The sequence below is a fragment of the Arachis ipaensis genome, chromosome B6 (genome assembly GCF_059453495.1).
Source record: "Arachis ipaensis isolate K30076 ecotype BB chromosome B6, ASM5945349v1, whole genome shotgun sequence".
Taxonomy (NCBI): domain Eukaryota; kingdom Viridiplantae; phylum Streptophyta; class Magnoliopsida; order Fabales; family Fabaceae; genus Arachis; species Arachis ipaensis.
Window position 1 is genome coordinate 24,646,528 of NC_142441.1, and position 23,663 is coordinate 24,670,190.

Consider the following 23,663-nt stretch of genomic DNA (forward strand, 5'->3'; position numbering starts at 1 on the left):
ATATTGGAAGACAATAAAAATAAGTTAAAACCATTTAAATTTATTTTATGTTATTAAATAAAATAAATTTGAATTATTTTTTAATATTATTATATATATGTCATTGTTTTTATATGTATAAAAATGTAATAATTAAGAAAAAATGATTAAAAATCTTAATTCATTCTTCTAATTATTCTTTTAATTTTTAAACAAAAAATTTTAAATTTTTTATTTCATTAATATTTTAAAAAAATTATATATTTAATTTTGTATTCATTTAAATATTATAAGAATAATTAAAAAAAATAAACTAAAATTTCAGTCTTCAACTCTCAATCATTACACATAATATATCAAATTACACTAATAGAAATGATCATCAACTCAAATAATTTGTAATAAAAGGTTAGAATCAAGCTAGAACGGTTTCACTTTGTGCATTAAGCTTTTAAATTATCCATTCCAATACTAGCCTGCAGCAAAATAATAAGAACAAATCAAACCAATGAAAATGATATATATAAAAATATTATATGAAATAATCTAATTTATGCATGTATTAACAATTCTAAAATCAGGTTCACGTTCTCCTATAAAAATTCATTAACATTATGTTAATAGGAATAAAAATAAACTTGGTCAGCTTAACACAATCTTCTAGATTATTACAATATATAATTAGTATAGTAATTAAGTAATTAAAATTTGTACCAGAAATTTGTGATTCTCTTCAAGCACTGAAGAGAAATCGGTACAAAATTTTTTCATTTCAGGTCCAAATTCTCCTCCGCAACAAAGCACTTGCATAAATTTTTCTCTATCTGGAAGAAGCTTCATTGCAACCTGCAATAGAACTATTTTCTTATTTTCTCTCTTATTTCTTTTGCCAGAATTAAAAAGAAGAAAGAATTATAATAACTTACATGGAAAGTCTTAATAGCTAACCAGCCATGCCAGCTTTTGAGTGTCTTGTTGTATGAATCATTGCAAGCTTCTTGCATGCTCCAATTCTTATGTTCCTCTAAGTTGCTGAACATTTTTACACTGTAATCCATTCCCCTAACAAAATTGCCACGCCATTGTGTTTTAATGTTTCTTTGGATTGACATTTTTTTGGTTTAGAAAAAGTATATTTAAATTTTTTTTAAAAATATTTCTCTTAAATTTTAATCATATTTAGATATATTTTTTTTTGAAAAAATATTAAAATAATTTATTTACTTTTACTATTAGTGCATAACACTTTGTTTTAAAAAAATAATTATTTTCTTTATAAAAATATCATTTATCATAATTAATAATTATTATAATTTATATCCTTAATTCTATTTTTTTAATTCTAATTTTCTTTTTAAATCCTTCATTTTTCTTCACATTCATATTTATATATTTCCGATCGTTAAGATTTTTTATGCTCTATATCATTTCAATAGGATAAATAAAGTGCTTGTTTGGGTGCTATTAAGGTGGTAAAATTTTTTAAAATATTTTTTATTTTTTAGCGTATTTAATAAGTTTTTAGTAGTAAAAGTAAAAATACTAAAAAAAATAAAAAAATATTTTTGAGAAGTTACAATTTATATCTCTTTTTAAAATATATTTTTCTAAAAAAAATATTTTTATATAATAAATAAATAAAAAAGTACTTTTATATTATTATACGCAAACATAATTGATAGATAAAAATATTATTTTGCATAAAATATCCAAATATAAAATTACTTTTATTTTTCTATAAAATCTTTTAAAAAAAGATAACTTAAAAAAAAGATATTTTCTTAGAATTCGTGTAAAAAGTTTCAAAAGCTATTTTTTAAACTATTTACTTATAAAAAGTTACATTAATGTTATGTGGTACCATCTTTTAAATATACTTTTAACTTTTCAAAAAATTGTTTAAAAATTTTTGAAAAAGTAAAAAAATTTGACTTCTTTATTTTTCAAAAATGATTTTACTACTCCTATTTATTAAAATACCTTTAAAATAAATATTTTTATAATAAAAATCTAAACACAAAATAACTTATGTTTTAAGCTTTTTTTTAATTTAATTAAATTATTTATCCAAACTGATCTTTAAAAACTCATCCAAATAAAATTATATTAATTTGTTAAAAATTTTGTTTTATCAATTTGAATAATATAAATTTAATTTATCCCGTGTAACAAAAATTACTATGACTTTAAAATTTTGTTTGATAAAATTTTCCAATAATTTTTTTCTTCGTGCATAAATTTAATGTAATAATGAAAAAAAAAGTTTAATTATCTTGTTGATCTCTATAGTTTTACCAAATTTTTAATTAAGTCCCTATATTTTTTTAATTTTTTTTATTGAGCCCCTACACTATTTTTAGTTTTGTAATTACGTCCTTTTTATGTTAAAAAAAACATAATATTTTTATCAAAATACATGCGGCCAAAGATTTAATTAAGTTTTTAATTATAAATTCCTTCAATTTGTGAAAAAATATTTAGTTAACTCTAATATTTTTTACAATAGAAAGGACTTAATTACAAAATTAAAGTAGTGTAAAGACCCAACTTATTATTGGAAGTTTGAGTGTTTTTGTTTGATATGGAGTTATTTTTTAAAAAATTGATATTAAATAAATCGGACAGTCTAATTTGTTTGAAGAAGAAAAATAAGCTACAAATCGAAGTACTTTTAATTTTTTTATTTTCAAAAACAAAAATCAAAGAGTCAGATGTCAATGTTAAATTTCTTTTATAATTTTCAAAAACATAAATCGCACGGTTTGATTTATGATTCATTTAAAAAAAAGTTAAATAACATAAATCGATAAATTCGATTTTTAAAAAAAATCACTATGTAACAAAACAAGAAATTGAAGACACCTATTCCTTTCATCCTATAGTATTGAAAAACACATCTCATGACTCATTCTTTTGTGTTACACACTATCATGCAGCATAGAAAAAATAATAAATGCCTTTAACTTGGTTTTAAAGCATAATTTTAAAATTATTTTCATATTAAAATTTTTTCATAGTACTTTAACTTTTTTTTTAAGGTCAATTATGAATATGACGCAGAAGTTTTTCAAAAATTGAAATAATACAAGTTTTATTTAAAAAAATTATGAGTAATAGTGCACAAACCTTGAATGTGGAATTGCACAATTTACAAAGCTTGGTGCACATACCTTGTCAACCATAGTAGGGCATTAGTGCAGCTTGATGAAGACTTGTGTGTTTTATCTTCAATTTCTTTCTCCACTACTCTGTATAGAAGTTTGTATTCACAAGGGTTGGACTCATACCTAGACTCCAATCTCTGTACGCATAAGTTTAAAAGTAATTAAACTCACAAAATGACATAAATTAAGGTCAACAATTTAAGAGTGTCTTCCTTACCAATATGTTACCACCAACATCAGATTTTACAAATGAAAATGCTCCCCCTAACATGTCTGAAATCAATTACATAAACATCAGAGGTGTAAAGCGATTGTAATTATGCTCCTGAGCATCCAAAACTTGAAAATCTTGATAAATCATACTCTTTTTAGAATTTATCTATCATGTGTCTTAAAAATATATGTTAAGATTATAAATTATTTTTTTTATCGAAAATATAAAAATTAAATTTTTAATATATTTATTTTATATTTATTAAATAAAAAATTAAAATCTTTTACTAATAATAAACTCATCATATATGTCCTTGTTAGCTAAATCCCTTAATTTATATTCTTGATATTTAAAAAAAATAAAAAAATTCAAATATAATGAATGTTACTCTTAAAAAGCATAAAAATACAAAAATTTAAAACTTTCTCTTTTTAAGAGTTAAGCGATAAGCAAGAAGTCACCAAAAAAAAAGCGATAAGCAAGAGACATCTAATTAATTTTCATATAAAAATACACCTAAAACACCAACTACAAAATTCGAGCCCATTTGAAAAAGAATAATGTCATATATTAGGATCGAATCTGTATCATTATAAGGACAAAAAAAAAATCTATTATCATTATATGATTTTAAATTTTTAACTACAAATTAAAAGAACCTTATTAACTACAAAATAATTACTATTGAATATAAGTTTAAATTTTATCAATTGTGAAATCACCTAATAATAATAATATTAAATTTAAGGACATATATTAAAAATAATCTAATGCACAAGTATATTTTGTAATAAAACAAAATCTAAAAAGAATTGCATCTAATATAATATAGATGATTTAATCTGATAATTGTATTAAATAGACAAAAATATACATAAAAGAATTTGCCATCTACAAAAATATCCATCAAAATTCATAAATATTAAAATAGAGTCTAAAGATTAATTTTAATGGACAAAAGTACACTCTAAACCTTACAAACTCACTGCATGTATAGTATTTTTGTCTATTGAAAACAATCTCTCTTATATATTTTGATATTTACAATCTTCCATTCTTTTGTAGGTATTTTTGTGTACGACAAATTCTTTTATGTATGATTTTTTGTCCATTTACTCCAAAGAAAAAAAATGTATATATATATACCTAAAACCGGTAAGACACTCTTGCATACATTCAAGAAGGGTTTAGTGAGTATCTTTCCCTCTTTAGATTTAACATTAGCCAATTCCTCCAAAGGCACCCGAAATATCTGTCCTTCCACCATCGTTCCTCTCCTCCTGTAATCATTCATAAATAATCTTCTACCATTTAATTATTATATTCATTATTTACCAGTCCAAAATAATAATAAATATAATAATGTTACTTATATTATTTTTTATTAATTTAATATTGATGATAATTAATTATAGTAAGACTACATAAAGAGTACGTTAGGTTAACTACAAAATATATTTTTTTAATTTTCTATATTTATTTATTTAAAATTTTAAAAATTAAAAGAACTAATTTTATTTTTACTAAAAAAATATTTTATAGTTAACTTAATATACTCATTATATATTCTACTATATTTAATTATCATCATTATTAAACAAATGAAAAAATAATTTAAGTAACAAATAATATCAATGTTTTTCACTTTACTAATACATTATGTGCCATTCAAAATCAAAATACGCAACAATAATTAATAACTAAATGAATAAATAAATGATTCAATTGAAAAAGATACCATCTAATAATTTAATTCAATTAAAATGTATTCAGATCAATAACTGAATTCCTTAGGTTGAACATTTTGATCATACTTGATTACCGATAAATCACCAATGGTTAAACGATTAAAATAATGAAATTAAAAAAAAAAAAAAATTAGGATTCGCATAGAAGGAAAAGAATTAATGAATTACCTTCTGAGTTTTCTAGTAATGATATTGCTGTCGGAATCTGAGGCAGTTAGTTCTGCTCTTTCAACTAGTTCTTTAGCTTTTTCATCCGGATTCATTAAAATTTTGGTTTTTAATAATAATAGTACCTATATTTAGTAAATTGAAATAGTAAATTATTTTTAATATGTAAAATAATTTTGATAAAACAATGATTTCCTTTTTTATCATTTTTATTATAGTCAAAGATTTATTTCTACATTATTTTAGAATCTTTTATTGACCATTGATATTGTTTGGTTTTAAAAATAGCTATTATGGATTCAACTTGTAACTACATGTATATTTGATTCCATTTCTTCCTATCTCCATTCATTATATATTTTTCATTTATCATACTCTTCTAATAAGGAAAAGAATTAACCATTAATTTACTATCACACATGATCTATCACCCATTATGAATTGTAATTTAGTTTGATTGTGTAATTATTTTAGAGTATAATATAATTGATGACATAAATGACTCAAGTTGATATATTGATTCAGAACATCAATACAAAATAAATTCGGTCTGAGAAATAAAACTTCTTTTTATATAGCTAAGCTATCTATATATATTTCTTCAACAAATAAATTAGTACAGGAATTAAGTTTTGACATTTATATACAACCTTTACAAGGGTTATAGAATAGAATTCTTCTTAATTTGACTTCAAATTTAAGACAACTATGGATAAAAGGCAAGGTTAGTATATGCTTTCAAATCATTCTCTTATGCTCTGTTAATGTGTTTATTTGTAGTGTTTAAGCTATATATTTTCACATGCATGCTATATGCAACAATGCATTGTTGTTTGTGATGATTGTTCTATCTGTATACATATTTTGGACATTAACTTTTAAGGTTTAATTTATCTTTTTATATGGATTATACTCTCTTTTGCAGGCATATGTTAAAGAATATTATCACTTTTAAGCAAGTTACAAACTTTACAAAGAAAATTGTGAAGGATGAACTGCATCTTCATCAATTGATTTATATATCCAATTGTTTTTATTTTTAATCATAACAACCACCCATTAATTAAGTTAAATTAAATGAATAACGGTTTCTACAAACGACCCCTACCATCACCTCCCGCAGTTGATTTTATTTCCGAGGAAGGAAAGGTTAGTGCATGCTTTTAAACCATTATTTTCTTACACTTTTAACTAATATATGCCATTTACTTAATTTTCTGTTACTTAATTTACACTTTCTGTAGTTTTTAACTATGCATGTTATTTGCAATCTTGCACTGTTGTTTGTTATTGTGCTATATTTTAATTTGCTTAAATCTTGCATTAAAGCTGAAAATTAAAATAGATGAATTTAAAATTTTAATTGATCATCCTAATCATCAAGTGCAATGAAATTTAATCCATGTAGTTGGATAAGGTTTTGTTTTTGGATAAGGTTTTGTTTTTGTTATCGTTGTTATTGTATTTGATCAAAGAAATCAGTTTTTTAAAGAATAAAAAAATATTTTGTAATAACTAAAAACTTATTCAATAATACAACCTCTGCATATTTATTTGCTATCAAATAAGCAACATGTGTGAGGACCATACACATTATATAAATGGTCATATTTTAATTTCGCAACGAAAATTTGAGAGCCTATAAATTTACCCATAAAAATATAAATGAATTTTGTATTTACTAAAAATTAGACTAATTTAATAAAATTATAAAAAATAAAAAATTATTTTGGGAACTAAATAATACTATGCTCTTACATATTCTTCAAAGTTCACATTAGAATTGGATTAGAATTCATTGGGTATTTTTTTTTTTGTGACTAATTCATTGGGTATAATCATTGTTTGAGTACATATCTAATGATCTCAGAAATTTTAAATTGAACACTTTGTCCTAAATAATTTTTTATTGTTTTAAAAATTTTCAATAATTATTCTTAATGATTGATTTTCTTTGTTTCTTTGAAAAGAACTAATTTATATAATTCAATTATTTTATAATAAAAGTTATTAAAAATTTCTAACAAATATGTACAAAAAATTACTAAAAAGAAGAGATACTAGAATCAATTCTAATATTTTCTGAAAAAAAAATAAAGAGTACAGTATTTTTTAAATTTAGGAAAAATTTCTATGAGGAGTGAGGAGAGAATAGTTATTGGGAAGGGTGCCAGTACGGCAGAGGTATCAGCGATGAGCGATAATTAAAAACAAAAAAACGCGGGATATATTCTTTCAATAATTCGGTTACTGTGTTGTGTTTGCAAATTGCAATGGCGACGGCGGGGTTGTATCGGCGGTTTCTTTCGTGCCCCCCCGCCGTGGAATTCGCTTCCTCTCCAGGCAAGGTTGCTTGTTGCTTACTCTGCTTTTTTTATTACCTAATCATCATTTCAATTGAATCGAATCTGCATTCTGCAGCAACTGTTTCTTGAAGCTATTCAGAACGGAACCATGGAAGGCTTCTACAGGTTGGTCTCTTATTTCCAGACCCAATCGGAACCCGCCTACTGCGGCCTCGCAAGCTTATCCATGGTCTTAAATGCTCTTGCCATTGATCCTGGTCGCAAATGGAAAGGTTTCTTACTTCCTATTTCCCTGATTAGGGTTTAGTTGATTGAATCCCCTACCTCAATTTGCTGTGTAATCAATCATACAGGACCTTGGAGATGGTTTGATGAATCTATGTTGGACTGTTGTGAGCCTCTTGAAAAGGTCAAAGCTAAAGGCATCTCCTTTGGGAAGCTCGTGTGCTTGGCTCATTGTGCTGGAGCAAAAGTTGAAGCCTTTCATGCTAGCCAGAGCAGCATCGATGCTTTCCGTGAATATGTCATGAATTGTTCAGCTTCTGATGAGTGTCATGTCATCTCTTCGTACCACAGGGCTGCTCTCAAACAAGTATGTCTTCAAAGCTATAAAATTTGTTTAGGTAGACATTGTTGATGCATATATGGTATTCTGGATGAAATGATGAACATGAATATTTTAATTTAACTTTCACAACAGACTGGAACTGGTCATTTTTCACCTATTGGAGGCTATCATGCTGGGAAGGACATGGCGCTTATTTTGGATGTTGCACGATTTAAGTATCCCCCTCATTGGGTTCCACTTTCGCTTCTCTGGGAAGGCATGAACTATGTTGACGAATCCACTGGACAAACTAGGGGGTAATTTTCTTGTATAAATTTTATACTTTTTGACTTTGTATGCCTAGTTATAGTTAGTAGAAATCAATGATTAGATGTCCATTTACTCAAGAGTGTGTTAATTCTATATGTAATTTCTGTAATTATTTATTCTTTCCAGGTTCATGCTTATATCAAGACCACATAGGGAACCTGGCATGCTTTATACTCTGGTATTTGTCTTTCCATTATATAATGGGCCCAAACTTGGCATTTCATCATATATAAAAATATTGGTATGGATGATAAATTATTGGATAATTTCTGTTACATGTGCGAGTGAAGAGATTCCTTTACTTTTTATTGAACTATACTTCAGTTTCTGTGGTATGGTGAACTTGTTTGTTGGAGCATATTGGACAGTTTGTTTATTTCAAGTTTGTGTGATCTTCTATCTAGCAGATGTTGTGAAATGAACCACAATTTTCCTTTCTTAATCAAGCATTTCCCTTAGTTTGTAATAGATATGAACTTGTTAGTTTGTCTCTTAAAACTATAGATGAAATTGTGTCCAGAAGATACCTTGTTTTCCATCATATTTCATGATATCAATGTCCGTTCAGATACATCCTTTCTTTTGTGATGATATTATCTCATTCAGTTCGTATGGAATTTGCTAGTAGGTGTCTGGAAGAAAAAAAAATTGAGGTTTGATTCAAAAGTCATTTTGAAATCAATGATTACAAAATCCAAGTTGGAAAGTCAGTTTGCACATTGGACCATTTGATGTATTTTTGAGAATATGTGGTGCCGTTCTTAATTTAATGGACTTCAGAATTCTGCGAGTATGAAACTTATTTACATGTGTGGGTGACTGGGTGTGTAGTAATAGTATATTTCTAGAAAGTGATGCCTGTACATTTTGTTGTTTATGTTGGTTGGTGCGGGTGGATGGATGCATTACGCACTTCTTTTGATGTTACAGAGCTGCAAACATGAGAGTTGGATTAGTATTGCGAAATTCCTAATGGATGATGTTCCTCTTCTATTAAAATCAGAGGATGTGAAAGACATTCAAATGGTTCTTTCAATAATAGTCACATCACTTCCATCTAAATTTGAGGAATTTATCAAATGGGTTGCGGAGATCAGGAGGCGAGAAGATGGTGGTCCAAGTTTAAGCCCAGAGGAGAAAGCAAGGCTTGGTGTTAAGGTTTGACATGTTTCTTACCAACTTATCGTAATTCTCTCCAAAATTTTAATCTACTGCAGTTAACTCCTTTTTCATGCAGGAAGAGGTATTGAAACAAGTGCAGGAGACAGGGCTTTTCAAACATGTGATTCGCTTTATGTCAACTTCTTGCAGCATACATTCACCCACTTCAGGTGATGGAGACACCTTACCTGACATTGCTGCAAATGTTTGTTGCCAAGGAGCAGAAATTTTAGGTGGGAAAATTAGCTCATCGGCGGAGTATTGCTGTCATGAAACATGCTTGAAATGCTGTAAAGCTGAAGATGAAAAACCAGTAACAATGGTTTGTGGGACTGTGGTAAATGGCAACAGTGAGCAAGGGGTTGATGTGCTGATTCCTTCTGCTAGAAAATCATGTTGCACTTGCTCTAGCCTAAGTAATTCCATTAGGATGCACCCAGCTAGCACAGATGTGCTAACTGTGCTTTTACTGTCCTTACCATCTACGACATGGTCTGATATCAAAGATGAGCGGCTCTTGAGGGAAATAAATAGCCTGGTTTCAGTTGAAAATCTTCCTACTTTGCTTCAAGAAGAGGTAGTTATCATAATTTCTTTTTTAACAAAAATTTAACTATCTCCTTTTATCCTCAATCTCTTGTTAATTACTAATATCATCCCTTGATGCCTCCAAGTGGTAACAATAATAATTGTTCTGTTTGTTTAATCTTGTGCTCACTGTTTTTGGTTTTCATGAATTTGTGAAGAAAATAATAAAAACATTGGAAAACAATGAAATCATATTTTCTATTTTCACTTTTTTCTTCACAAAATCCTAAACTGAAAACGTTGAAAATGAAACCAAAGATAAAAATACAAACCAAAGAGGTGATTGTCTTTGTTTGTACCTCTTTTAATTCATATATAGAAATTTGCATTTGACCTTTTTATGTAAGCAATGTAAATTCCGTACACAAATATGTTGAACCGCTAGTAGCAACCCACGTATTCGAGTCTTTCGCTGCAGGTTGTTGTACCAAGTCGTGATGCAGTAAACTTCTCAATAAAAAACAATGTCTTTCCATGCATTGTAGCACTCTGATTTTTGCATATTCTGTTCTATTTCCATCTTCTGCTTATAATATAAAATCTGGATTTCAGGTTCTGCACTTAAGACGTCAGCTACATCTTCTGAAGAAATGTCAAGAGGATAAGGTAGATGAGGATCTCCATGCGCCTTTCTCTTAGAATCTCTCTCATTTCGGTCATCCTGGTCAACCCACGTTGAACAGTATAGAATTACTGAAATTGGTGACTATCCGCTGAAGAAATTTTGGTACATAATTGCAATTGCAGCAGGTTTTTATTTTTTAAGTTGTTTTTTGGGACATGCTAGTGCTATTGAAGACGCTAGAGCATTTAGTAATTTACAACTTAGCTGTGATTTTTTTTTTTTTCGATATTTTAACTTTTCATACAAATTTCAAGGAAGAGAAATCATCCGGTGATAGATTTTGTTGAACGATTATAGGAGATCCATTTTTGTATATTCTAATATTCATTGGTCGTCAAATACTCAAATTACATTGTTATATCAAGTAGCTATTCTATTCTATTCTATTCAGAATATGTTTACCATTTCACATTCGGTTTCTGAGATTTGATTTTCTCATCCTCATCATTGAAAGCACGTCAAGGGGAAGGCCAGTGGCACTAATCACTAACTTGGATTTTTAACGTTTTGGAGCATATTTAATGAGTGTTCTAAGAAATGAAACATATTTAATGTATATACATGTCAATTTAACTCAAAATTGCAATGTTTAAAGTTTATTAAATATTTGAAATGAGTGGTTTTGTTTGGGAAGTTTATAAGAATTTCTTTTTCCCTTGAACGAGATAGGCATGAGTTGTGCTTCCATTCAAGCTTAAAATATTGGGATATACAAACACCAATGAAGTCTGAGTAACACTCACTAAGTTTTCAAGAAGTTTTTTATTACACATACAAGTTTTAATAAAATTCAATTTCCAAATCAATCTTTAATTTTTTTTATTTTATTAAACAAATTAATTTCACATCAAAATTGATATAGAAACTAAAAAGAAATAAAAGTCTTAATAAAAAATTCTTATAATCATCAAATCATTAAGAACATTTTCAATGGGCCAAAAATTGAAGCCCTCTGAATCCCTCTGAACAGGGACTTTCTCCTTCCAATAATAACTTGTCATGTGACGAGTTATTATAAAATTAAACATTTATATAAAATCTTAATTAATTAAATAATTATATCTATACTTAATTAATAATTTATATTAATTATTTAAACAATAATATTATCTATTCAAAAAAATAAATAATTTAATTATGTTTAATTTATTAATAATTATAATAATTAATTATATTAAATAGTTATATCTTTATTTAATTAATAATTTATATTAATTATTTAAATAATAATTAATATAAATAATTATATTAAATCAATATTAAATATTATTTATATTATTATATTAAATTATAGGGTAAAAAACACAAATAAACCAATAGAGGATAGTTATTACATGAATAAGCCAAATTGAAGATTGATTCACGAATGAACCAAAGCATACTTATATGTAATTCGAACTTATTTGGTTCGAACTTCAATTGCATATAAATCGAACCTATTTGGTTCGAACTAGACACACATAATTCGAACCTAATTGGTTCGAATTACACACGAATTGGGCTATCACATAATTCGAACCTAATTGGTTCGAATTACTAAGGAATAAATATGAATATGTTACGTGCATGAGATTGTAATTAAAATGAAACAAATTTAAAATGTTCGATTTTAAAATGTTGTATAACTGAAAATTGGAATTAAATTAAAAATACACTTTATATATGCAACTTGAGGATTATTTAATTTTATTCTTAAATTTTATTTTATTTAACTTTATTTAATTTTAATTTTATTTTATTAGGATTTAATTTTCTTTAATTAAATTGAAATAAGGATAAAATTAACACAAAATAAAATGTTGAAAGTAAATCTAAACGAAATGAAATTTAACATTAAAAAATTAAGACAATTAAAGATATAAAGTATATTTTTCTCTTACAAAATTTGTAAACCAATTATTAAAAAAAAGTTAAAAAGGATTTGATTTTAGAAATATTTTTTAACAACGCAGAAAATTAAAACTAAACAGAGACTAATATATTTAAAAAAAAAAAGCCTAATTTTTTATTACAATAAATGATAAGTAAAGTACAAGTTATATTAGAAATCAGAAGAGTACACTAACTATAATTTAGAGAAGTTTAGAATTGGTCTTAAAGATATTTTTTATAAATTTTATATAATAAATAATTTTTTCGTATATATTACACCATTTTAAATTTGTTCCATTTCAACGAATATATAATTTATTACAAACATTTTTTAATGTCAATAAAAAATTTGATTTTTATCTTTTATGTGTATATTTCTTTAGCTCATCGCTGTTTCTAGAGATTATATAGTTAAATATTGTAATTAAATTAAAAATACACTTTATATATGCAATTTGAAAATTATTTTAATTTTATTCTTAAATTTTATTTTATTTAACTTTATTTAATTTTAATTTTATTTTATTAGGATTTAATGTTCTTTAATTAAATTGAAGTAAGGATAAAATTAACACAAAATAAAATGTAAAAGTAAATTGAAACGAAATGAAATTTAAGATTAAAAAACTAAGACAATTAAAGATATAAAGTATATTTTTTTCTTAAAAAATTTGTAATCAAATTATTAAAAAAAAATAAAAAGGATTTGATTTTAGAAGCATTTTTTATTGAGGCATACAATTAAACCCAAGCAGATACTAATATATTAAAAAAAACTTATTTTTTTACAATAAATAATAAGTAAAATATAAGTAATCTTAGAAATTAAAAGAGTACATTAATTATAATTTAAAAAAGTTTAGAATTAATTTTAAAGATATTTTTTATAAACTTTATATAATAAATAATTTTTCTGTATGTGTTATAACATTTTAAATTTGTTTCATTTCAATTACAATCCATGCACGTAACATATTCACACTTATTCCTTAGTAATTCGAACCAATTATGTTTGAATTATGTGATAGTCCAATTCGTGTATAATTCGAACCAAATAGGTTCGATTTATATGCAATTGGAGTTCGAACCAAATAGGTTCGAATTACATATAAGTATGCTTTGGCTCATTCGTGAATCAATCTTCAATTTGGCTTATTCATGTAATAACTATCCTCCATTGGTTTATTTGTGTTTTTTACCCTAAATTATAATTAATTAAATTTATTTACATAAAAAAATAAATTTAATTTTTATATTTTGCAAAATAATTTAACTATGTTTTTTTAATATTAAGTAAATTTACAAATTAGTATAATCTCAAATTATATATTATGTATTATTTTTATATATAATTTTTTTAATATTAATATTTTTTAATAGTGAATTATTTTTGAATTTATAAATTTAAAAATATTATTATAAAAAAATAATAATATTAATTTTAATTATTTTAATTAATTAAATAAGACCATGACAGAGACCTTCTAATGGAAAAGAGAGATGTTTTAAATTTTTTTTACTTAAAAACTAATAAAAAATTACTTTTTATGATAAGTAGGGTATAAATAAAAATTGGAATGAATTCTCTTATGGTCTAATCATCCCTTTGGTCTATTAATTTGGAGATTAACGCCCAACCCACTTGAGAGCATTTAAATAAAAATAAAGCGGCGAGAAGAACATAATAATTGGACAAAAGGGGTTGAAAATGTTGAAGAATCGAATTTGGAAGCATAAATAAAAGCAGCAGAGAAGTTGGACCCCGCTACTCCACTAACAAGAAAGAATGTATGACCATAGCACTTGGCGTATCATCAAAATCAGAGCTTCAATTTTGTTTCATTGAATTGAATTGTTATGGCAAGCGCAGGGCTCTATCGTAGAGCTCTCCCTTCTCCTCCTGCAATCGACTTCTCCTCCCCTCAAGGCAAGGTTAGTCTTCAACTATTTCAATCCAACTAACAAACCCCATTTCATCAAAATCCCTTTTTTCAATCTTGATTGCTCCCAATTCAATTTCATCAATTGTTTGAACAGAAGATCTTTGCTGAAGCTCTAGCTCATGGAACCATGGAGGGGTTCTTCAAGTTGATATCTTACTACCAAACACAATCAGAGCCTGCTTACTGCGGACTCGCCACACTTGCTGTTGTCCTTAATGCTCTATCCATTGATCCTGGTAGAAAATGGAAAGGTCTCTTCTTTTCTTTTCCTTTTCCTCCTTCTTTTTCTTTTCCCTATTTGGTTCTCTTGTTCTCTCTAATTTTAGCTTTTTAATTGTTTTTATAAATGTCTTCCATTGAATGGCATGAAAAGGATATAAGGAAGTTTGTTCAAGGTGTATAGGTCCTTGGAGATGGTTTGATGACTCTATGCTGGATTGCTGTGAGCCTTTGGAAAAAGTCAAAGCAGAAGGAATCACATTTGGCAAAGTTGCGTGCTTGGCTCGGTGCAATGGGGCTAGAGTTGAAGCTTTTCATTCAGACGGAAGTACCATTGATGATTTTCGCAAGCGTGTGATCTCGTGCTGTTCCTCCGAGGATTGCCATGTGATTGTGTCTTATCACCGAGCAGCTTTCAATCAGGTGTTGTCTGAAGGTCATTCTTCCTGTTTTATGTTCATAAACTATGCCAATGAATTCTTTAGTTGAGTTTGGTTCTTGATCAAGTTCACCAGAAAGCATGTTTCTCTATCATTATAGTTCATAAATTATACGATTTTAGATCTTCTTGCATAGATACAAAGATTGTTGTCTAAGGAATGTAAAGCTAAACAAGTTTATAGGAATGATGGGAATTTGTCGAATTATTGGATAACAGACTGGTACTGGCCATTTTTCACCAATCGGAGGATATCACGCCGAAAGGGATATGGTTCTCATTCTGGATGTTGCTCGTTTTAAATATCCTCCTCATTGGGTTCCCACTTCTCTTCTCTGGGATGCCATGAATACAATTGATAAATCAACTGGACATCGCAGGGGGTAAGATCTACTTTGTTAATTGTAGTGTGATAGTTAACAATGTCTCTTCTGCGGTTTTGTCAAGACAACAGTCTTCACTGTCATTTCCTTCAATTATATTGCAGTTTTCAGAATTGTTGTGATGAAAAAGGTTACAACTTATGAGCTTAGTCGTTTACTCATTTGGGCATGCTCAGCTAGTGTTGTTGACCTCCATTTGTATTTGAAATTTGTTTTTTTCAGGTACATGATTATTTCAAGACTTAATAGGGCACCATCAATACTTTATACTGTGGTAATGTTTTGCTGATTGATTCTTTATGAGACCACTGGAAAGCAAATATAGAGTCTCTAAATTCATAATTCTAAAATAGATGGAAAAGTAATTTGTCTTACCGTAAATTTATCTTGTTGAAGTCATCTATAAGATAGGTTTTCTGATTCCGTTATATCAGACAATACAAAAATCAGTCATCCACGAATTTATTAAAATTATCAACTATCATTGCAAGGTCTTAATATGATCCTTCCTGGTTGATTGAGAGTATGCTGGATTTCATATGAATAAGCTTAATCTTGGTGTCGAATTGTTGTTCCCTTTTAGGAATTGTCAGGGCCTGAGTACTTGTATTGTTCAAATTTAGCAGAACTCATACTGATTATTTATTTTGTTTATGTTTCATTAATATTATTTGTCTTTGTAGATTACAGTCAATACTTATTATTAGACTATCCACAGAGTTGTAGACATGAGGGTTGGAGCAGTATCGCCAAATTCTTAGCCGAAGATGTTCCTATCCTTCTAAAGTCAGACGATTTAAAAGACATGCATGATGTACTCTCTCTTGTATTTAAGTCTCCTCCTAATAAATTAAGAGGGTTCATCACATGGGTTGCTGAAGTTCGTCGGCAAGAAGATGGGAATCTCACACTGAGCGAAGAGGAGAAAGGAAGGCTAGCTATCAAGGTTTTGAGACTAAATTCCTCACACTGAATTAGAAAAAACATATTGTTTATATTTGAAAAGGAAAAACCAATAAATCAAGACTCATAATGTTTGAGTGCTTTGAATTTCAGGCAGACATATTGGAACAGATAAGGACAACTGTGCTCTTCAAACATGTGACCAGGTGGTTGGTTTCGGAAAGTTCGTGCTGCAACAATGGTTCAAAACTTGGCGACAAAGATATTTTACCAGAACTTGCCGCAAACATTTGTTGCCAAGGGGCAGATCTTTTGAATGGTTGCAGTAGGTCAGGTGGAAAATGCTGTGGACAAATAGACCTAAAGCATCTGAATATCGATGGTGAAAATCAAGCAACGCTGGTTTCTGGAACTGTTACAACTGGTGGCAGCAACGAACAAGGAGTTGATGTTTTGGTCCCTTTGTGTAAGAGAGAACCGAATAGTTTGTGTTTTTCTGATGAAGGTCAGTGCATCGGAATGCACCCTTCTACGGCAGATGTCTTAACAGTGCTTCTATTGGCGCTGCCGTTGCATACTTGGTCAGGCATTAAGGAAGAAAAGCTGCGTGAAGAAGTTAATAGCGTTCTAACAACTGAAAATCTTCCTCCCTTACTTCAGGAAGAGGTAATGTCCATTTGTTTAGAGCCTTTGTTCCTGTTCCTTTTCTAACTTTTTTTTTTTTAAAGAATGGAAAATATTGATTACAATATGTACTAGACAAGAACAAAATATGATTTTGGTGATTTTATGAAAGAAAAAAAAAGTGGCTAATTTTTTCCATCATGTAAATGGTTTATTTTAAATTAATCCTCTTGAAGATTCGGAATGCAGGAATTGTTCATAAAAACTAACAATGAAAGAGGGCCATTTACCATGCCCCTTTTTTTTTTCTTTTATATATATATATTTTAACTGAGCGTTCATGCTGACTCTGATTTTTGCTATCTCATGCATCTTGGTAAGCCCTGTGAACTTAGGTGAAAGAAAATGATTAATTCCATAATTCAACGAACAATAGTTAATTGGGGAACAAATTCCAGGGTTGGAATATAATTTAAACTCAATAAAATCTGGATGCCTAAGTTACTTAATATGAAAACATATTCCCTCCATAATTAAATGGTGCTTATAGTTATGGTGGTTTTACAACTTTAGCAGCATTTATAAAGTGTTGCTAAAGCAAAAGTAATGCTTTTTTTACTACTTAACAATGCTTTTTAATTTAAAAAAAAATATTACCAAAATATTAAAAAAAAATGACTTTAATTTTAGCAACACTTTTTAGGTGTTGCTAAAGTTGTTTAGACACCATAGTCACTGTAGTCATATGCACAATAGACTCCACCATATATATCATTGGAAACCTCAGCCATTGAGTTGATACTTAATATGATGTGTTCAAAACTCCCATAGTGAATTTTATGAGAAACAATTGAAGAACATTGTTAAATTCCTCAAATGACTACTTAATTACGAGTGACTTGTGAAACAGGTTTTGTTCCTGCGAGAGCAGCTCTGTTTTCTCATGATGGATATTGGTGCTTCTTCTGTTCCTTAAGGCATGCACTATTGATCTTGATTCATGTAAAGACTAAGGTGTCCTACAGTATAATTGATTACATTTCTCTCTTTCTTTTCCCATTATTGTATCCATGGGATGTTTATTTTTAGTATCGTCAAATAACATTGCTAGTTTGAACAAATAACAAGTGGAGGATATCATAATTCACGCTATGTGCATACAAAAGTTCAGACATAATTAACTACTCGTATAAAATATATGAGAATTGCTATACATCTAAGTCTTATTGTTATTCAAATAGGTCTAACACGAATAAAAATTATTCTCATTAAAAGAGCGTAATTACTCGTGCTTTCACATACGAAACTTCTTCTTTGCCTGTGTTTTTTTTATTCTTTTCCTTCTTCTCTTTCTGATGATTTTGTACCATTTGTGTTTCTTCTTCTTGGTTTGCATTTTTTTTTCTTTTCCTTCTTCTCTTCTTAATGATTTTGTACCATTATGTGTGTTTTTTTTTGTTTGATTTTTTTCTTTTTCTTGATTTTATTTCTCTCAATAGAGTGAAACAAGAAAAATTATAACAAAATAAAATAAGATGAAAAAAAAAAATGAAAAAAAAGAAGTAGTAGTAGAAGGTTAGGACGAAGAGCTTTGAATTGTACAGAACAATGAGATTAAATGCACCTTAATTTACTCAGAACAATGAACTGAAAATTAAATTCAGAATGTAAACTCGTTTTAAAACAAGCACAGACCAAATGTGCCTTATTTAAATCCAGAATGAATTGAAATTAATGATTGTGACACACAAACTCAATTCGAAAACAAACATAAAAACCAAATTGAATCATAAACAAAAGGATCCTGCTAGGGAGACAATGGACTATTTGTACAATGAGTACAATGGGCTATTGAATTACAAAATGAACATCTCCCATACTATCTAGAATAACCATCTGAGTACTAGTGATAATAAACATCTTTCCAAAAGTTTAAATTGATTTTGTGGTTCACCAAGATTTGAACTCTTAACCTTTCAAATCTAGCGCTCTAATACCATGCATGATACCACTCATCCCAAAAGCTTCAGCTGATGAGAAAATGTAACACTAATGATTATATCTCTAATACTCTCTAAACTTCCATTGTACACATTGTATAAATATTCCATTGGCTCTTCATACTTTCTCTTTTATGTATTTGACCGTATACACAAAAATTGTCCAAACCTTGAAAAAAATGAGATACACAAATTTGTTGTAAGGCTTTTATTTTCTGTGCTTCATCTGTATTTTTATGTGTTGTGTTTGTCTCTATTCTGTATCAATATATTTTTCAATTTATGACTTTCAGAGTATAATCATAAATAAAATGTTAGCATATCTAAACTACTAAAAGAAGAAGAAATAGTTGAGCAATCAGTAAAATATGTCCACATTTTAGAACATGATGTTTATTAATTATTTTATTTTTTAATATAATTTATTTGTTATATCTTTCTTATGTATTCTCCTTTTTTGTTTTATCAATTGCAATTGTGCAATCTATGTCATGAAGTGGTTAAAATTATTTAATTCAACAAAACTGATAAATAAAAAAATAGTGATGCCAAAATAGAATGAAGTATCTTAAACTTAGTTGATTTTTTAAGTTTAATTTAATAGAATTTTAACATATTTTTTTCAGTTGTAGGATGATCTTCAAAGTATTAAAAAGGAGTATACTTCTATAGTTCTCTTCAATGAGTTAAATGAATATCGAGATCAAGTAATTGAAAGAGTACAAAAAACAAGAATATATAAACTCTCTACTACATTGCAATATTTTTTTTGCCAACCAACATTAGCTGATTTAGTCACTAAATAGAATTTTTATCTGTAAATTTAGAATGTGAATAATGATTTACTTTTCATTTTCAAGAACACAAATATTTATTTTTTGCTTCCTATAAAGTCTTTGAGGATTTGGTTAAAAACTCATAGTACAAATTTATTCTCTTTAATAAAAAAAAATTTATTTTCAAGCACAAAAACTAAAGATTGTCTTAAATCTCTTATTTTATTGTTGTCTTCATTCCGTCATACCACAGAAACTTATATGGCTAGCACATAAATTGTATAGTGTAGCATACAAAATATTTTTGTTCGGCACAAAAATTAAGGATTGCTTTAAAACTTTGTTTTGTTATTATCTTCATTGCATATCACAAAATCTGTTATGGCTAGCACACAAATTGCGTAGTAGCACACAAAATATTTGTGTCATCACAAAAAGAAAAAAATTGCTTTAAATCGTCGTGGATGCATTTAAAACGAGCACAATAATTTTGTGCGCATTAGATGCGCCACTTTTTATAAACTATTAGATATTACTAAATAAAAAACACAACATATTATAAAAAGAGAATATTAATAGACTTTATAAATATAGAACATATAAATACATACAAAAATAAATATATTTTAATATATAATATTTTTAAAATAATAAGTGTAATTTTTGTTTTAAAATAAATAAAGAGTAAATTACTAATTATGCCCCTAAATTTTTAAAACGCTGACAATAATAATCCTCATATTTGTTAATAACAATTATACCTTTAAAATATTTAAAAACGCTATAAATTTGTCCAACCGTGAGGAGAACCCTTTTCCATTAAACGGAGCTTGGTGATATGGCAAACAGAATCCAACGTGGCATCCCTTTAGGGTTTCAATCCCGTTTTAGCGTTATCCCTAATTCATGAAACCGTAATTGCCCAATTCAAATTGAATGGCCAAATTAACCTTATATGAAAGACCTTATTTGACTATCACTATTTACAACGCGCGAAATTGAACAGTTTCTTGGTGTTCATCTCTTTTTGTCTTCGTCTCTTTTAGTCTTCACATTCTTCTCTTCGAATTGGTAACACCGCATGCAGGCTTACATTTGGCTAACGTTTGGCATTGATACTCAGTGTATAAATTTCTATTGAACAACTAAAGTTTGGGTAAGTATTTTATATTTCTATTTTTGTTATTATCAATTTATTGGGTTTGCATAGTATTGGTGATTAAGTTGATTTCTTTTTTTTTTTTTTGAAATGGAGGTTCGATTATAGTGTTTTGATGTGTTGATGTAGTTGATTGTCACTTATTTGATACTTTTTGTTAGATAGCAACTCATATCACGTTTGTTTATCATCATCGGAGTTTGTTAGAGAAGGATGAGGATGGTATGCTGAAGTATACTAGTGGATTAGTGAGTATCATCAAGAGGGTACATGTTGATACATGCAATCTGTTTCTTGTTGAAGGTTTGTTTCTAGATTTAGGTTATACTAGGTATAATGAAGTGTATTGGTTGGAATCAGGGATGGATTTAGCTAACGGATTACGGGTGCTGAGAATGGATGCTGGTGTGGTTAAGATATGTGATGCTGCATTGAAGAATGAAAATAGGGTCCACTTGTATTTTGAGTATCCTGTTGATGCTGAACCAGAGTATGTTGATGAAGTTTTAGTTTCTGATTATACAAATCAGGCTAGTGCAATGGTTGGAGGACCTGATGACAAAGAAGAAGAAGGACCTCCTTCAGAAAATCAGGAAGATCATCACGAGTCTTCCCCACAGCATGAAGAGCAATGGCAAGAAGAGGGTGAACCAATGTTGAGTAAAGGTGGGAATGATGAGCAATTACAAAATGACGGATCTATTGAGGTGTTGCCTAATCAAAGTTAAGCTGCAACAATTGCCAATGAGTCTCCTAATTTAGGAAACAACCACGGTATACAAGTTGCAGATCAAGAGGGGCAATCTAACCCTGAAGAAGTTGATGGCAGGGGAAGGAGACATAGGAAAAAACATCCAAAACCCCAATCATCTGGTAGAGCAGAACCTGCACCACAGAACAATAGTGATGCACATGTAGGTTAGTATATTTTTTAATGCATGTATGATATTGAATATGATTATGTTTTATGATGGTATATTTTTTGTTGATTAAAGCATGCAATTATTTACAAATATCGTATTAAATGAATTGCAGATCCTATACTAATTCTGTTTAATTTTGTGATTCTGTTTTACTTGCAAAAATTTGTCGGTTAATTAATAACTTAATGATATGACTAGTTCACATTGTTGGATTAGATGAGGATGTCTCTGGTGGGACACAATGTAGGAGGCATCATCTAAGACCCCCCTCCATCAGGTCAGAGGATTCTACCACCTAGAGAAGAGAATGAAGCTCCAAAGGAGATTGTTCGTAACCCAAATGACCATGATGAGGAGCCAGCTGAATATCAATACCACTCTGAGGAGTTGCACATCCCTCCCGGTTCTGATTTTGAGGCTGAAAACTTAGTATTCCCTCAGCATAATCCTGAGACAAAGTTTGGCAAAATTAGATTGGAATTAGGCATGGAGTTTGGCATGATGGAACAGTTTAAGAATGTATTCAGGAAGTACAATATTCAAATGGACAGAGAGGCATTTTTCTGAAGGTTGAACCACATAGGTGTAAGGTCATTTGCTACAATGAAACTTGTCCATGGGAGGTTTACTGTGCAAGAAGAAACCAGCCACCTAGTTACCAAATTGAAATGTTGGTGGATGAGCATACTTGTCCTAGGAGTAATAAAAGTAGGTCAGTCACTTGTAAATAGATTTTGGAAGAGTTAATTAGCAAGATTAGGGTCTGTTCCAAGTTGTCCCACAGAAAGGCTCGAAACTTGTTTAAGGTTGAGTTTGATATATGTGTAGGAGAGAGGATGATGTTTAGGACAATGGAAAAGGCTAAGAATATCATTAAGGGAACAGAAAGAAAACAATATTTGAAGTTAAAGACTTATCTAAATGAGCTGCATAAGGCCAATCCAGAATCCACTTGCCATATGGGCACAACCCCACAACCTATAGGGTTGCCTAAGTTTAGAAGTCTATACATTTGCTTAGATGCCTACAAAAGGGAATTTAAGCAAGGATGTAAGTTATTCTTATGCCTTGATGCAGTATTTTTGAAGGGTTATTTTGAAGGACAGCTGCTAACAGCCGTTGTTCAAGATGCCAACAAGCATCTATTCTTAGTTGCATATAGAGTAGTTGATGCAGAAACAAAGAAAAATTGGAAGAAATTCTTAAAATATTTTTTGGCAGACATTGAAAACCATAATCAATTTGATTGGCACTTAATGTCAGATAAGCAGAAGGTTAAATCTCCCTTTCAAATCTTCAATTGCATTGCATACTAGTGTGTTATTCTTAGAGCATTCCTCCACCCTAACTGCTTCCTCATTAGTTTCGTCCATTCACTGAAAATAAGGATACACAGTGTTCTTCATCTGCCCAGCACAAAAGCCATCCATCAACATCAACTCTCAAAAAGGGGCACAAATAAAGCAGTAAATTCATACATACCTTCTAAGACACCTGAAAAACTATCTCCTTGGATTTCTCTTCGTCTTTAACTTTAACGCCACCACCTGAAGGCGACAGGAGTATGTCCCATCATAGGGCTTGCTCCCATG

General features: G+C 28.7%; 3 protein-coding genes and 1 pseudogene across 6 annotated transcripts; 3 read left to right on the forward strand and 1 right to left on the reverse strand.

Moving 5' to 3' along the window:
* Nucleotides 1-422: 422 nt before the first annotated feature.
* LOC107646684 (glycolipid transfer protein 1-like) lies at nucleotides 423-4,624 on the reverse strand. The gene is made up of 6 exons (XM_016350851.1): nucleotides 4,504-4,624; nucleotides 3,361-3,416; nucleotides 3,150-3,280; nucleotides 906-1,041; nucleotides 694-825; nucleotides 423-455 (listed from the first exon to the last, which is right to left on the reverse strand). Exons 1-6 carry the CDS (start codon nucleotides 4,622-4,624, stop codon nucleotides 423-425), a joined length of 609 nt encoding a protein of 202 aa, XP_016206337.1.
* Nucleotides 4,625-7,407: 2,783 nt separating this feature from the next.
* LOC107646261 (glutathione gamma-glutamylcysteinyltransferase 1) lies at nucleotides 7,408-11,239 on the forward strand. 2 transcript variants are annotated; one of them, XM_016350458.3, is made up of 8 exons: nucleotides 7,408-7,621; nucleotides 7,695-7,851; nucleotides 7,933-8,171; nucleotides 8,280-8,443; nucleotides 8,583-8,634; nucleotides 9,387-9,614; nucleotides 9,694-10,194; nucleotides 10,758-11,239. In XM_016350458.3, exons 1-8 carry the CDS (start codon nucleotides 7,547-7,549, stop codon nucleotides 10,842-10,844), a joined length of 1,503 nt encoding a protein of 500 aa, XP_016205944.1. In that variant the 5' UTR covers nucleotides 7,408-7,546; the 3' UTR covers nucleotides 10,845-11,239. The 2 variants fall into 2 exon arrangements, with proteins under 2 accessions (XP_016205944.1, XP_016205945.1); XM_016350459.3 differs by having other exon boundaries at nucleotides 7,455-7,616.
* Nucleotides 11,240-14,318: 3,079 nt separating this feature from the next.
* On the forward strand, nucleotides 14,319-18,424 carry LOC107646262 (glutathione gamma-glutamylcysteinyltransferase 3). 3 transcript variants are annotated; one of them, XM_016350460.3, is made up of 8 exons: nucleotides 14,319-14,634; nucleotides 14,740-14,896; nucleotides 15,049-15,287; nucleotides 15,523-15,686; nucleotides 15,909-15,960; nucleotides 16,405-16,632; nucleotides 16,743-17,255; nucleotides 18,124-18,424. In XM_016350460.3, the coding sequence occupies exons 1-8, from the start codon at nucleotides 14,560-14,562 to the stop codon at nucleotides 18,187-18,189; spliced, it is 1,494 nt and encodes a 497-aa protein (XP_016205946.1). In that variant the 5' UTR covers nucleotides 14,319-14,559; the 3' UTR covers nucleotides 18,190-18,424. The 3 variants fall into 3 exon arrangements, with proteins under 3 accessions (XP_016205946.1, XP_088346333.1, XP_088346334.1); XM_088490207.1 differs by having other exon boundaries at nucleotides 14,419-14,634; nucleotides 14,743-14,896; XM_088490208.1 differs by having other exon boundaries at nucleotides 14,470-14,629.
* Nucleotides 18,425-21,238: 2,814 nt separating this feature from the next.
* On the forward strand, nucleotides 21,239-23,387 carry LOC148554910 (uncharacterized; annotated as a pseudogene).
* Nucleotides 23,388-23,663: the final 276 nt, after the last annotated feature.

What these genes read in the sequence shown, in the direction of transcription:
- LOC107646684 (XM_016350851.1), bottom strand. Translation starts at nt 4,624, where the DNA reads ATGGTGGAAGGACAGATATTTCGGGTGCCTTTGGAGGAATTGGCTAAT. An exon ending in GAGTGTCTTACCGGTTTTAG is followed by an intron (nt 3,417 to 4,503) that starts GTATATATATAT and finishes AATTGATTTCAG; the next exon opens with ACATGTTAGGGGGAGCATTT. An exon ending in GCCCTACTATGGTTGACAAG is followed by an intron (nt 1,042 to 3,149) that starts GTATGTGCACCA and finishes CAATTTTGTTAG; the next exon opens with GGGAATGGATTACAGTGTAA.
- LOC107646261 (XM_016350458.3), top strand. Translation starts at nt 7,547, where the DNA reads ATGGCGACGGCGGGGTTGTATCGGCGGTTTCTTTCGTGCCCCCCCGCC. An exon ending in TCCTGGTCGCAAATGGAAAG is followed by an intron (nt 7,852 to 7,932) that starts GTTTCTTACTTC and finishes TCAATCATACAG; the next exon opens with GACCTTGGAGATGGTTTGAT. An exon ending in CTACTTTGCTTCAAGAAGAG is followed by an intron (nt 10,195 to 10,757) that starts GTAGTTATCATA and finishes TCTGGATTTCAG; the next exon opens with GTTCTGCACTTAAGACGTCA.
- LOC107646262 (XM_016350460.3), top strand. Translation starts at nt 14,560, where the DNA reads ATGGCAAGCGCAGGGCTCTATCGTAGAGCTCTCCCTTCTCCTCCTGCA. An exon ending in TCCTGGTAGAAAATGGAAAG is followed by an intron (nt 14,897 to 15,048) that starts GTCTCTTCTTTT and finishes CAAGGTGTATAG; the next exon opens with GTCCTTGGAGATGGTTTGAT. An exon ending in ACCGAGCAGCTTTCAATCAG is followed by an intron (nt 15,288 to 15,522) that starts GTGTTGTCTGAA and finishes ATTGGATAACAG; the next exon opens with ACTGGTACTGGCCATTTTTC.